The sequence below is a fragment of the Penicillium lagena genome, assembly GCF_028827675.1.
Source record: "Penicillium lagena strain IBT 129212 chromosome Unknown utg000002l_segment0_segment0, whole genome shotgun sequence".
Classification (NCBI taxonomy): Eukaryota; Fungi; Ascomycota; class Eurotiomycetes; order Eurotiales; family Aspergillaceae; genus Penicillium; species Penicillium lagena.
In genome coordinates, this window is record NW_026623223.1 from 2,086,704 (window position 1) to 2,101,266 (window position 14,563).

A 14,563-nucleotide genomic window follows, 5' to 3' on the forward strand; every position below is an offset into this window, starting at 1 on the left:
ACAAACTTTATAGGGTTACCTGGAGAGCACAGACACAAGAATATGTAAGGTTATTGAGCATTGATGATTGGATGTGAGAAGTAATATAGCAAGTTGAAGAAAGCCGTCAAAGGAAAATATTCCAATATTGTAACGGGAGGTCGACATCTCGATTAGATCTCCACCTGGCTAGTGTGAACACGAGTCGAAATGTACAGTAGTAGAGTTAGAATTTTGGTAGTGTTCGTTGGGATCAGGCGCCTATGGAGAGAAAGAGAGCTTGTGTGTGAGTTACATTGATATTATACCCGGATATAGCTCCCGACTGCAGGCCGCCTTCCGGGTCATCCAACGCCTATGATCTTAAAGGTCCACCATTTGTCCGAAAGACGGAGAGACGATATTCAGTAGGGCAGTTGCCATGGAGATCGACTTTAACACTTTTGAAGAAAAATCGATGAACAATGCGAGGCCCATTAAATTTCTGATACAAAACGAGGAATACAGTTAAATTCGAAAACAGATTTCCCTTCTTACACTTACAAAGATACCCAACAACGCCTCTCGAGCGATCTTTTGGTCCTCCTTAATCTAGTTGCTAGAGAATTAGCCTGTGTACGTATAGCTCTTCAGCCACACCTGAATACCAAAGAGCGGGTTCTAATATTATCACGGCCATTTTGGCTTAATAGGACCGTCCCTTATACATCCTAGCCTTCTCAGTTCATAGAAGAATCTAAGATTACCCACATATGGAAGATTGATCACTGTGGCAGAATTGTATACCATTTCCAACTTACGTGCCTACCATCTATACAAGAAATATATTCTATTTATAATAGTCCGAAGTGCTGAGATGCCGACACTGTACAGTCTCGATATACGAGGAAGACAATTCAAAGAAAGATGACACAGTAAGCTCTCATAAGGAGCATGCATATCGATGGGGGAAAATCAGTGCACCTGTAAACTGCGAGACTGAATGGAGTCATGCGTTTTAGGATCCGTCGGCCGACGTGATTTCTGCATTATATGTAGATACCTTCTATGCAGGTAATATGCTGAAGATAAGGATTATTATACGTTCCATGTACTTAGTATAGACCGAGCAAGATAGAGATACCTCAGGAAATATATTTCTACCCTCTCAAAAAAATCATATGTTTTCGCATTTTGACCACCTTCACTGTGCCCCTCACATCCTCCCTTCCTTCCCCTCTTTCCTTCTTCTGCCTCCTTCCCTTTCTCTCTTCTCCCATGCGACCTTCGATCGCACTTTCACCCCATTTCCTCTCTCTTCGCCCAGCACGATTCGCCGTATTTGGTACTCGGTCCCGCAGTCGGGACCTTGGTGTTCCCTTCTGAGTTGTCGATCGCGACCCGGTTTCCTGCACCGCGACGACGCGCAGACGTCACAGCGGCTCCCCATACCAAGCTCCCCCTTTCCCCTCGGCGCCCACAAACCTTTGTCGACCGTCACTCGCGACGTCCATTTCGCCATGAACGAACCCACTCCCTCACCCAGCCCGGCTACTGCACCAAAAGCCTCACCCCCTCCAAAACAGCCTCCCACGCCCACCGCCGGCACCAAACGCAAACGCAGCGCCCCTAGCAAATACTATGCAGTCAAGGCGGGGTTCAATCCAGGCATTTACTTTGGATGGCAAGACTGCCTGGCTCAGATCACGGGGTACAAGGGCGCAATTTGTGAGTGCCTTCATTCCCAAAGCCAAGTTGGTCCGAACACTCACACCAAGAATCTCCTGCAGTCAAAGCATTTCCTACACACGAAGAAGCCACCGCATTTATCAAGGGTGACAGCCTACCTTCCGCTACCGGGGCTAGCTCGAATGGCGGACCACCCAGGTTCTACGGGATACAACGAGGTCGAGTGCCAGGGGTGTACACGGATTGGGCAACAGCACAAGAGCAGATTCGCGGGTTTACACGGCCACGGTATCGGAAGTTTCCCACTCGGGAAGAGGCAGAGGAGTTCGTGAAGGAAGGACAAGCTCAACGGCATGCCCCTGTTGGATTTGGCGAACCTTCGAAACTTCCTGGAGGTGCGGGCATGATAAATGGGAATCCGAAAGATGCGGACGGTGTCGAATATCCAGCCGGCGACGGCCCTTTGCCACAGGGTGCGGAGGACGGGTTCGATCCCAATGTGTTATTGGATCCAGCGACGGGCAAAGTGGTTTACAAGACGGCGTCTCAGAAGGCGGTTACAAAGACACAATCCGCAGGGATCCCAAGCATGTTACGGATATACACAGACGGGAGCTCGTTGCGAAATGGGACTCCACTGGCGTCGGCAGGGGTGGGCGTATATTTTGGGCCCGGAGACTCAAGGTTTGTCTTACTTTTCCTGAGATGCTCCATCTTTTTCTTCCGACTCACATCAATCATCCTAGCAGAAACGTTTCGGAGCCATTGAAGGGCAGTCGCCAGACGAACCAGCGTGCGGAGTTGACGGCGATTCTGCGGGCGATTGATATTGCACCCCGCCATCGCGATGTCACCATCATCACGGACAGCCGGTATGCAATTGACTGCGTGACTGTGTGGTTCATCAACTGGCGCCGCAACAATTGGATGACCAAGGATCGTAAGCCGGTAGAAAACAAGGACCTGGTCGAGTCAATCCTGGTCAAGATCGAGGAGCGCACCGAACTGAAGGTCAAGACGCTGTTTGAATGGGTCAAAGGCCATAACAAGCACCCAGGCAACGAGGCAGCCGATCAGCTGGCCGTTCAAGGAGCCCAAGAGGGCGTGTTTGCCAAGGTGGAGGCGCGAGACGCTAGCCATGATATCCCGGCCGAGGTGTTAGAGGAGGACTTTTAGTGTTGGATATGTAATTGGCAATTAATGACCATTCGACGACCGCAAGGTACTTATCAGGTAGTCCGGATCTTGGATCTCGGCTTCGGTCGGGACTAGCCGGTTTAAGGGATCTCTCCCACCTCGAACTTTTTCCTTTCCTCACCTCACAAACCCGTTGCTCAGTACGATTCGGGATTGATTCTCCGACTAACCCAGCCTGGAACTGGCGATCAAACGCGTTCATCTGCCAGGCACATCTCCAACTTCACCCATGATCGCCCTGCCCCGCGCCATCCCGATCCGCCAAACGATGATTCGATAACATTCACTGTTGACCTTGTTTTTCACTATCGAGCAGAGACCCAGAGAGTCATGCCGACTCTCTCACTCATCAACTTCAATATTGTCTGCGCGACACTAGGAGGCTTCATCTCCCTCTTTGGGCTAGTCTCCTACTTATGCAAGGAGCGCTTCTACCTCTCCGAAGCTCGTATGTTTTTTTCCCCTGTGCTTATTTTTATGCCGTCCGTCCTAACTGAGGTAAAAGTGATCTCCCTGCTTGCAGGCGTAGCCTTCTCCCCACATGCAGCCAATCTTATCCGACCAGAAGACTACGCTCTTCACTCAGAGAAGAACCTCGAGGCCATCACCCTGCACTTCGCCCGTCTAGTCCTGGGCGTACAGCTAGTCCTTGCGGGTGTGCAACTTCCCAAGCGTTATCTCCAGATAGAATGGAAGAGCCTGTCCTTACTTCTGGGGCCGGGTATGGCAGCTATGTGGATTAGCAGCAGCCTGATCATTTACGCCATGGTTCCGAATCTCCAATTTCTGCATGCCCTGATAGTGGGTGCATGCGTGACACCCACAGATCCCGTGCTGTCCAATTCGATTGTCAAGGGCAAGTTCGCCGATAAGCATGTCCCGCGTCCGCTGCAGAGGATCATCATCGCCGAGTCCGGGGCTAATGATGGACTGGGATATCCGTTCCTGTTCTTTGGGATTTACTTGCTGAAGTATATCGGAATGGGAGGGGAAGGATATAGCGGGGGTGCTGGGAAGGCGATTGGGCTGTGGGTTTATGAGACTTGGGTCTATACTATTCTTCTCAGTGTCGCTTATGGCGTTGTTGTGGGATGGCTTTCGAGGAAGCTTCTCCACTGGGCGGAGGAGAAACGATATGTTGATCGGGAAAGCTTCCTGGTCTTCGCTCTCGCTCTCGCAGTGAGTTTCGCACCGCGGTTGGGGTAGATGAGGCCGTTGCTGATTTTGATTACAGTTATTCATCGTGGGAACCTGCGGTCTGATTGGGACAGATGACCTTCTAGCATGCTTCGTCGCTGGAAATGTGTTTACCCAGGAGTAAGTTGTCTACTTATGGCACATGGCGCGAACCTGAAACTGACAGGAAGACAGTGACTGGTTTCGCCTGGAGACAATGGACGACTCGTTGCAACCGACCATCGACATGCTGCTCAACCTAGCGGTCTTCATGTGGTTCGGCGCAGTGTGCCCGTGGGCTTCCTTCTTGAAAAATGACATCATCCCAATTTACCGGCTCATCTTCCTCGGGATTCTGATCCTCCTTGTGCGCCGACTCCCCATCATTTTCGCCATGCACAAATACATCCATCAGATCGAGCATTTACGGCAAGCCGCATTTGTGGGATTCTTTGGTCCTATCGGCGTTGGAGCCATCTTCTATCTGTCTATCTGCCGAGAGTTCCTGATGGAGATCACGGTTGACGGACACATCCGAGAAGACGCAGAGAAGCTCTCCGAGACTGTGAAGGTAGTCGTCTGGTTTCTGGTCATTTGCAGCATTGTTGTTCATGGCCTCTCAGTCCCGCTTGGAAAAGCCGGATACCATCTCCCAAGGACAATATCCAGTGCGATCAGCACCAGCATAGATGAGCCGGAGGCAGTACCCATCGATAACTTCCAACACACGCACAGCACGGCGACTCCGCGGCCTGACGGTGCAGAGCCGAGCCGTCGGAGTCGTAAGTACGATAGCGAGCGGGAAGAGCCTCCACGGCCGCCTATTTTCCGGGTCGGTCGCTCGGTTATTCGCACTCATTCGCCATCGAGCCAGCTTCAGGTTGGTGTCGGTCAGGAGGATGAACCGGAAAGGCCTGTTCATTTGGTTATTCGGGAACCTGAGGGCGGCGTGCACAATGGGCAGCCAGCGAGATCACCGCCTGACCCTTGAGGGACTGTTGAGTTGAGAGTTGGATATGTGATGTGAGAGAGTTTATTTGTGATTTAGAGGGGGAAGAGTTATGGATGCGAGAAGACGTTACGTTTACGTCGATGAGAGGAGGAAAGAGTTCATGGATTTATAACTGCATATATGTGTATACCTAGCTCAGGTCTGAACAAATGCATTCCAAGATCTACTCCCGTCTAATGTGTAAACCGAGCGGGGAGTACATAGACTTGGACGAATGCACTATTCTCGTCAACCCGACAAGCAGAACAGAGACGGAATCAGGGAGGCTATGTGCTAGGTATTCAAAATGAGCATCGAAAGGGACGAGCCTATGGTCATAGAAGAATAGACAGGATAGTGAAAAAGCAAAGAACACATTCATCGTAACCGAACTCAACCCCGAAATCAAACTGCGCCAGCTAGATCCAGCCCATCAATGCAATTGTCCTAGTCAGATCAAACCCCAAAGCCGGATATCCGTAGAGATTTCTCCCAACGCGGGCAAAGAGGACAAAAAGAAATAACGGGGAAAGCACAAAAGCACCTTGACTATGGATCGTGGCAAAAATACTCAAAAACAATGCACTGGGTCAAGGCCGACAGCACCTAATCCTCGCCGTTCACTTCTCCATCTCTTTCACTCTCGACTCACATGCATCCCTTCCCCCTATTGAGTGAATGCTTGGATATCGTTAAACATTATGCTGGAAAGCAGATATGGTGACTTTTGGTATGGACGTGTGTGGACGCGTAGATCGTAAAATTGAAAACAAAAGCTCCTCAAGAAACGAGCTTACTTGCTCTGATCATGCAGCTCGCGCGCACGACGCGAAAGCGGCGCAATCATTCGGAGAATGGGGTCATGGGGGTTGCGCTCGGCAACAGCCATGTACAGGTTGTTGAGACGCTGGCTCAGGATATCCATGATCCGGGGCGCGACTTCGCGGAGGTCGGTGTCCTGATAGTGTTAGTAACTGGGATTGAAAGGGTAGGTGGACAGTAACATACCCTAGCATCGACAGTCTGAAGAACCGCTTCCAGCCAGGAGAGACGCTGAGGAATGTTCGACTGCAGAGACGTGGTGACAGCGACGCCGACGGACAGCGTCATGATTGGCGAGAGGCGGGCCAGGTAGGACGGGGGCACGTGGACGAAGAAGTTGTCGAACAGGTCGGCCTGTTGCGACGATTGCAGCCACTGAAGGGTCAGTATTAGCGACAGCTATGAAATAAAAGAGGGGCGTAACAAACTTTGATAGATCCCTCCTCGAACTGCCCGGCGTTGATCAATTGCATAATCTCGGCCAGTTCAGCTTCTTCGGCACTCCTCGGTGGAGCAGACAGGGCGGCAGCAGGAACTGGACCAGGAGCTGCGGGAACCGGAGCAGCTCGGGGTACCGCCTGTGGTGGAGTAGCGCGTGCTTTGGTATCGCTTGGACGGGGGACTGAAGCGGCGACTGAAGTGCGTTTGACACTTGCGACTGAACTCTGGCCCTGTCCCTGGCGCTGGCTAACAGCCAGAGAAGCCACAGTGTTCGAAAGATCCCGTAGCATGACCGACATCTCCTCAATCTTCGCATTATCGCTCTGGCGCTGCGCCTCGTAGCGCTTGATCTGGGCCTGGAAATGATTTTCCATATCTGTCTCGACCTTCTTGGTGGAGCGCGCCAGGCTCTCGATCAGAGGAACGATAGAGCTCTGCACAGTCTTGGACACCTCAGCCTCAACACGAGGTGCAACCTTCTGTGCCACTGAATCCGAGACGGATTTCATCACCGCTGGCTGCTGCAAGGCATTCGTCACCGCCTTGGGAAGAGCCTGACGAAGTTCCTCCGTGATAGTTGCGCCAAGTTGCTGGGAGACAATGTTGTTCAGCTGCTTGCCAACCGCTGTGGAGGTAGCGTCGGTGATGGCAGGAACCACATCAGTCTGGATGCTGCTGGAGACAATGCGAGCAAGATTCTGCTCGACATTGTCAGACAGCGTACTGGAGACCAGGCGCAGGACTTGATCCTGCTTTGCAGATGAGGCGGCATCCCAGCTGCGACGCTCGTCATCAAACCGACGGTACAAGTCTTCAAACTCGCGACCAAGGCTCTTATTGAACTCGCTAGAAACGCTGTTTTGGAGCGTCTCGAGATGCTTGTTCAAGGTGTCGGCCGACAGACCACCAGGGAGCGCAGGGACGGGACCAGTGGGCATGCCACGGTCCGCCGTCTGAGTCGCATTCATAGCAGCGGTGGACGAGGCAAGTGTTTCGTTCTTTGACTGCTCACTGGGCAGCGTCTCGACGCCAACAGTGGTGGTAGGTTCTTTTGCCTTGGCTTCGGCAGCGGCTTTCTTTTTCTTCTTCTTTTCAGACTTATCTATTCCGCTGGGTGCCTCAGGTTGCTCCTCGCCACCCTTCTTCTTGGGTGGCTTGGTCGGCGATGTGTTGCGCGAAGGAGTAGCACCGCTAACTGATTCGACAATCTCCGTTTTCTTCGACGGCTCTTTAGTGGTCGCACGAGAAGGCGTAGAAGCCGAATCACCATTGATAGACGGATCCTCAGTAACGTAGCTGGGGAAGGACTGAAGTTCGCTGATTTCGATACGACCTTCTCCCAATGCATCGACAGGACGGATGACCTTGTTATCGGACGTCCAGCCCAGGTCTTCCTTCTTGATGGTCAGGCAGGTGACCCCGCGAGAATGCATCACATACAGCTCAAATAGACCGGTGTCCTCGGTGCCACGGCTGGATTTGGTGATGGGAAGAATCTCCAAGCTTCGCAGCTGGCCCTTGGAGCCGAGAGAAATCTCACGAATGCCGCTCAGACAGGCGGTAGATTCGGGCTTCGGAAGTGTACTGTCCTTCTCGCTGGCGGCTCTGATATACGCCGTCTGCGTCATCTGTCCCAGGTTATACCGAGGCGCTGACAGGTGAACAAAGTATATCGAATTGCGAGTGGGATGTCCGACGACAATAATACCCGATGATGGATGGTAGTTGACGCTGCAAATGGCGTCGGATTCGTTCTCGTGCGGGAACTTCAGCTCTTGCACAGCCTTGCCCAGCCCAATATCCCAGAGCTGTAAGGTGTGGTTTTGCTTGAGCCCGACCAGAACATAGCGGAGTGCCATGTTCTTTGAGTAAGCGCGCAGTTTGTCGATGAACAGCACGGACGTGGGCCACGACTTCTCCGCGGGAGAGCCAGTCACAAACGTATTGAGCGGGACTCGGACCTCATTCAGATTCGACGCGACACCGTCGATGAAACTAGGGTCATCCAGGACATCGGAGATATCCCAGAAGCGCAGTCGGCCGGTCTTGTCGAGCGAAGCGACGACGGTATCATCGTCGCTGAATGTAAAATCTTTACCGGCTTTGCCAGTGGAAATCTTCAGGGAGCGCTCCTTCAGGAACTTCTCCGTGTTGACCGTGCGCTGAGAACCAGTGACGCCGTAGTTGGAGTTCATCGCAGCCCGGGGAGACACGACATAGATGTTCTTTCCCCGACCAATGGCGAACAGATCAGGATGACGAGTGCTCCGCTTAGCCCGCGTTTTCAGCTGGCCGCCGGAGGTGTTCTCGTCAGAAGCTGGAAAAGGAGGGAATATCAGACTCTCGCTCTCCAGAGCATCCAGATCAAACAAATCTTTGTCATGGTGAGAGATTAAGGCCCAGTACACGGCGCCACTGACTCCAATTCCAAGGATTGCCTGCACCTCAGAGGCGCCCGTGGCAGACGGCGACGTACAGAGAGCGACATTGAATACCCGGTCACGAGTAGAACGGAAAACCTGTCGGTCACTGCCATCGTCCTGTCGAATAATTCTGATACCCCCAGTCTTGGCGAGGGCATAAACGATGTATTCAGAAGTTGCCGCAGTCAGGGACCGATCCAGCTGATCGAACTCCTTTTTCAGGCGAGCAATGTCCATGACTCCATCATCGCGGAATGTCGGCAGCTTTCCGGGTTGCGACTTCACGGTGATGGTTATGAACGGCCGGAGAGGGAAGTTGTGAACGGAAATAACGCGTTCTTCATCCTTTTCAGCACTATCCTCGGCACTCTCCCAGCTATCGGCCAGGGCTTCGGCATTTTGATTCACATCTTGTCCAGCCGGGGTTGCAGTGGCATCCGTCGCGGGTTCTGCGGCTGCCTTTTTCGCTTCACCCGCAGTCTCTCGCAAGTGACTGGCAACAGACGACAGAACCCCTTGGGTCGACTGCTCCTGATTAGTGGGAATAGAAGCTTTCGCTGCGGGCTTAGGTTCACTGCCGCTGAGCGAACGGCCAATCTGGTCCACGAGACGACTGACGACGTCATTCACAGCCTGCTGCTGTCCCTCATCCAAAACAGGGGACTCGCTCCTGTCTTGACTCTCGGCAGGCTCATCCACAGGCGCGGACTCAGCAGTAATATTCTGCCTCTTGGTCTTCGACACCTTCGGCGGGGACTCGGGGGTATGCTTGGGCTGCGGGGACTTGTTACGAGGCGAGACGGCGGCCAATTGATCAAAGGGGTTGACGTAGGTGAACAACGACTCCTTGGAAGGAGGAGACGCGACCCTTTCGGGTTTCGCAGGTTCCACTGGAGTAGACTCCACGACTTCCATAAGGGCGTCCTTAGTTTCCTGAGGATGCAGAGCTGCAGCAAGGGCCGGCGATTCTCCTCCATCGAATCCCACAGGCTGGTGCCGGTTGAGCAGACGAAGCAACATCTCCTGGGTATTTTCGCTAGGACCAGCCGCATTGGCGGTGGTTTGACTGGGTTGCATCGGGGTCACAGCAGCAGGGGCTGCCTGCTTGCCGAACAGAGAAGCAACAAAGTCAGACGCGGAAATGTTTCGTTCGTGCGGCGAGGCAGCTTCCTGGCCCGGCAGGGACCGAGCCTGTTCGATCGGCGGCTGCGTCTGCGCGGCAGGGCTGGCGACCTGTTTGAATTTGAGGAGATTCAACAAGTTTGCAGCGCGGTCGGGCTGGGCCTGCTGTGGCTGCTGCGGAGGCCACTCGCTGCGAGGCGTCGGGACATTCGGGCTCAGAATGTCAGAGCCGTGGTGAGGTGGGGTATTGACAGGCGCAGGGCTGTGGATATTCGAGGAGACCGAAGGATGGTGATAGCCATGAGGCTGGGGGTGGGCGAAGCTCTGCCCGTCGTACGGCTGCTGCTGCTGTGGGTGCGGTGGGAACAGACCCGGGTGGTGGTACTGCGACGGATGCTGGGGCTGGGAGGTATCCTGGCCGGCAGCGTTGGTCGGAGAAGGACGAGGCCGGATGCTGGCCAGCAAAGCCTGAAGATCGTTGGGGGTGGACATTTCTGTCGCTCGCCTGGGATGACAGGCGACCTCCGCACGATCTGTAGCTCTGCAGCAAAAGCTCCCGAGAGCTCTCTTTCGAGAGGGAGATTGAGGTTGAAGGGGAGCGGGGCACAGGAGCTGGGCAGTAACAGAGAGCGACAGGCAGAAGGTGGAAACGAGAGATGGAAGATCAATGAAGGGGGTGAGAAGAAGGAAGGATGGATGGAAGAGGAAAGGCCAGCAGTTGGAGAAGCACAAAATGCAGGGCTGGCGGTAATTCTGGGTTACCGTCAGGTTACCGTCACAAAATGATGACTGTTCACTCACTCGCCTCTTCGTGCCCGGCATCAGCGGGAATCAAGTAACTACCAACCTTCGATACTTATAACTGACGACCTATGTACCTCCTGCCATACACACCTGATATCTTTGCGCGCGTCATCCTGTCCCATCCCGCGGGCTGCCAACATCCACCACCATGTTTTGCCTCCGAAGGTATGGTCCTACACTCGTCGTTCCAACAAACCTAACTAATCTCTTGCTTCCCAGCTGGTTACCACTTCTCTTCATTCCAACCAACGCATCCCCTCTTTTCATCATCTCCTTCGTCGCCCTGACCTATATAATCCACCGGCCATGCATCTACTGTTCAGCCCTGCTGCTGATTCTCTTCATCTCGTCCTGCCACTGGGCAGACCGCTGCATCTTTGATCTGCGCAGCAACTGGTTTGCGCCGCGCTACAGCTCCACTCCCGATTACTATTCCTCAATTTCGGGCAACGGCACCTCTGCGGTAGTCGATCCCAATGAGAGTCTGGCCGGTTTTGTTTTTGAGACTATCAATTCAACAGCCAAGACGTTGGCGGGCGCCGCGGTCGATGGTGTACAACAGCAGCTAGCTTCGCGCGGACTGGAGTCCAGACCGGAGGAGTGGACGGGCGTGGGCTTGGAGTGGTTGCGGAGTCTACTTGGACGTCGGGAATGGACTCTTCCTTGCGTGGATGTCAAGGTTCGCCTATGAGTTGGTTGGATAACCCCAAAACCCTGACTTATGGGGGGTAGGCAGGGCTGGTCTCTTCAATCCCCCGTTTTGATGGGAGGAAAAACGTGCATTTTTCATGTTCTTGGGCTATTGGGTGGTTTATCTTTGGCTAGGACGGAATATACTGCATATCCTTGCGAGTAGAAATTCCTTTACACCCGTCCATTTCATTACTACTGTATATACCTTACAACCACTGTATTCATTAGACTGCCAGAGAACTGCGAAATAGTTTACGGCAGGATCCCGATGTGACTCTTGAATTTGTGCTACAAAGAATGCTTGGCTCAGCAGCCGAGGTGTACATGGAATCAATCACATTTCAAAGGAGAGTGTCGTCAATCATAATAGACAAAAGACAGCAAAGGAAAGTTATAGCTTAACCCTAGCTAAATATAACATCCTATCTCGTGAATGAATGTCCTGTTCAACAGCCTCAAGCATTAACCACTGGAGGAGTAAGTGTAGAATTCGTCGCCGAGCAAAGGCCCAGTGCAGACAGAACGTTAGCTACCAGAGGGATACAAGCAGCGCAAGTGCAGATCTAATTTACCGAATATATCAGCCCCCGGGCACATTGTGGATATAAGAGATTGTACAGGTATGTAAGCATACCTCGCTGACTCCATTCGAAAGACATTTCTGCAAAGCAGTGGGATCGCCGCTCGCAATAGCTGAAATGATACAGGTGATCTCGCCGGTCAAGCCGAGACACGAGTCCAAGCTGCAGTTGGGCGGAAGGAGGTTGTTGTTGACGACTGCCCTGTTCTTCTCTTGCACTGAATACCGCTTGGTTAATATATCCCTCAAGAAAGCCCCCATCAGGATGATATACAAGTAGCTTCGTGAACCCGTTCCACCAGCACTGGGGGTGTTGCCACGGCGGAGGTCAAGCCCGAGGCGAGGATGAGAGCAGCGATGTTGAAGAAGTGCATTGTTAATTCTCTCTTCCTAGATGTGAAGCGTGGCAAGCAGGTTCCTTCTTCCATGACCTGTCTGAGAATGCACTTTATATAGCGAATGCCCGGTTCCACTTGAGTTGGCCGTCTGCTCAAGCGCAAGACCAAAGGTAGATCTGCGCAGCGAAGAAGCTAACCTTGTAATCAATGTCACACCTTCTCCGGGAGACGACCTGACCAAAGGAGACGAAGTGAGGTCGAGGAAGGTCACACCGGGTTGCATTGGAAACTCTTCGACGGGAGCGGATGCTACCTGTGAAGTAAATCACGGAGGAATGACCAGGATAGAATTTGATTTTCGAGTGCCTGGGTACCTAGGGAGACGGCAGTGAGTGCTGTTGATTGGCAGCACTTCGGTACACAACGTATAGACATTGGTGTAGCGACGACGCATTTAGGAAGGAAACTCCATGTGAAGATAGTTATCGGACATCAATTATAACCTAAGTACATGGCGGAGAGGTATCTGACAATTGCACCACACAAAAAACATGCCAACAGGGTCTGGTGGCTCAAGCAAGCACACGCCAGGCAGATCACAACACCCCAACGTATACTTGAGGAACGATAGATCATGTGAAGAAGAGCTAACATACAAGACATGGCACCCGCGGAGGAACATAGCAGAAGCAAAAGGTGAATCGTGAAACATGACTCGGAGAAATGGTATCACAACGTCGAAGGCTCTGGTCATCATAACGTAAACCAGCTGAGCGTCTCGAAGACTCCGAAGGAAGAATGGCGTATGTATGGGAAAATAAAATAATCAAGCAAGAGGAAAACACAAGCCGGGGAATCAATCAATTAACTTAGTTGTAGCCACCTCCCACGGGCAGGGGCCAGTCGTCCTCGGTGATACTGCTCCAGAAGATCCAGAGCACACCAACCGAGAGCAGCGTAAAGAGCGTCTCAAACAGGGTGCCGTTGATTTTCCCATTTGTGCCCTGGCACACATGGGTGCTGACCACGTACTGGAAGACCTGGCCGATGGCGAACAACAGACCAGCGCCGGTCAAAAAGACTGAAGCATGAACCGTTAGCAAGTTAATACTCTCACTTGCAGGGGGGCACACATACTCATTGGCCGGAACTCGCCCAGCACCGAAAGTACCAGAATGGCCTCAAGAACGAAGAAAAAGACCAGGCAGACCAGCGGGAAGAGCTGGTACAAAACATAGAGGCCAATATTGCGGTTGTCGCCGAAATGGCTAGGCTCAAAATGACCGGTCCAGTTGAATCCCGTGTCCAGCGCAATGTACCCAGTTCCAATGAAGAGGACCGCGGCAGATGCGCAGATCAGACCGAGAGACATCGGAGTGCCATCGTCAAGCAACTGAAAGCCCACCAGCGCATTCAAGAGCAGAATCCAACAAGTGGCAGCGATCGCCGCGACATGCACCGCCGAAAATCCCTAGATCAACCCTTTCATCAGCCAAGAGTTCCCCCTTATTTTCTTTTAGGCGCGAGGAAAATGCGCCGAGATAATCTCCTACCTTCCGAACCGCATCCTGGAGCGGGAAGCCGCCGACCGTGAAGATCTCGCAAATCTCGATGATGATGAATCCCAGCAGAAACAATTGCATCTCACTGTTGAACACTCTCGCGTCAGTTGATCTTGCCCGTGGCCAAAAACACAGTGCCCTGTTGTTTGGGGAAGGGGGGTGGGGGGGGTTGCATACCGTCGCCCGACGGCGGCGTGCTTCTTGTCCGACCTCCAAATCAAAAACAGCGAGAGCAAGATGGCGATGAAAGCCAGCAATATGGAACCTGTCGCCCATATCAGCCGACCGTCTTTCTTCCCAGATCTTCCCGATCCTACCTAAATTGCTGAGATGTCTGCCCCCGCTCAACTCGATGCCGGTGAGCGCGCAGCCGCCATAAGGGGCACCCGGCGGAACGTTGACTTTGAACAGCTGGAGCGCGAGGCGAGTCAGTTTTGATTCTTTTGGAAGAGGAGAAGGGTCTCACGGACATTGCAAACGGGTAGTGTCGAGTCGCGACAAAAGTCCTGTCATACCCAGCGGCGGTCAGTCTCTGTTGATGGTGGTATCTCGGCTGATCCCGAGGGGCACTCACGTGGAAATTCCCGAATTGAGTCGACCCCATGGTGAATGCAAGCGACCAGGAGGACGCGAGAAAGCGAGTGGTGAGAGGGTGTTAGGGACGACCAGAATGAATCAAGCCCCCTGACCCGCGCGGAGAGCCAGCCACGGCCAGTAGAGAATCGCTGGAGAGAGTGTGGTGGTGCGACAGACGATGATGGGAAAGG

The 14,563-nt window shown here is 52.9% G+C and overlaps 6 protein-coding genes across 6 annotated transcripts; 3 read left to right on the forward strand and 3 right to left on the reverse strand.

Moving 5' to 3' along the window:
- Positions 1 to 1,478: 1,478 nt before the first annotated feature.
- N7510_003605 (RNA-DNA hybrid ribonuclease) lies at positions 1,479 to 2,823 on the forward strand (the record flags this gene model as incomplete). Its single annotated transcript, XM_056975531.1, has 3 exons — positions 1,479 to 1,690; positions 1,846 to 2,042; positions 2,186 to 2,823. 3 exons carry the CDS (start codon positions 1,479 to 1,481, stop codon positions 2,821 to 2,823), a joined length of 1,047 nt encoding a protein of 348 aa, XP_056835487.1.
- Positions 2,824 to 3,174: 351 nt separating this feature from the next.
- On the forward strand, positions 3,175 to 5,011 carry N7510_003606 (putative Na/H antiporter; the record flags this gene model as incomplete). The annotated part of the gene is made up of 2 exons (XM_056975532.1): positions 3,175 to 4,023; positions 4,208 to 5,011. 2 exons carry the CDS (start codon positions 3,175 to 3,177, stop codon positions 5,009 to 5,011), a joined length of 1,653 nt encoding a protein of 550 aa, XP_056835488.1.
- Positions 5,012 to 5,804: 793 nt separating this feature from the next.
- N7510_003607 (uncharacterized protein) lies at positions 5,805 to 10,311 on the reverse strand (the record flags this gene model as incomplete). Its single annotated transcript, XM_056975533.1, has 3 exons — positions 5,805 to 5,969; positions 6,020 to 6,208; positions 6,262 to 10,311. The coding sequence occupies 3 exons, from the start codon at positions 10,309 to 10,311 to the stop codon at positions 5,805 to 5,807; spliced, it is 4,404 nt and encodes a 1,467-aa protein (XP_056835489.1).
- A 460-nt stretch (positions 10,312 to 10,771) lies between these two features.
- N7510_003608 (uncharacterized protein) lies at positions 10,772 to 11,314 on the forward strand (the record flags this gene model as incomplete). The annotated part of the gene is made up of 2 exons (XM_056975534.1): positions 10,772 to 10,788; positions 10,843 to 11,314. 2 exons carry the CDS (start codon positions 10,772 to 10,774, stop codon positions 11,312 to 11,314), a joined length of 489 nt encoding a protein of 162 aa, XP_056835490.1.
- A 457-nt stretch (positions 11,315 to 11,771) lies between these two features.
- N7510_003609 (uncharacterized protein) lies at positions 11,772 to 12,157 on the reverse strand (the record flags this gene model as incomplete). Its single annotated transcript, XM_056975535.1, has 2 exons — positions 11,772 to 11,879; positions 11,951 to 12,157. 2 exons carry the CDS (start codon positions 12,155 to 12,157, stop codon positions 11,772 to 11,774), a joined length of 315 nt encoding a protein of 104 aa, XP_056835491.1.
- Positions 12,158 to 13,103: 946 nt separating this feature from the next.
- Positions 13,104 to 14,400, reverse strand: N7510_003610 (chitin synthase export chaperone; the record flags this gene model as incomplete). Its single annotated transcript, XM_056975536.1, has 4 exons — positions 13,104 to 13,315; positions 13,372 to 13,705; positions 13,788 to 14,207; positions 14,371 to 14,400. 4 exons carry the CDS (start codon positions 14,398 to 14,400, stop codon positions 13,104 to 13,106), a joined length of 996 nt encoding a protein of 331 aa, XP_056835492.1.
- Positions 14,401 to 14,563: the final 163 nt, after the last annotated feature.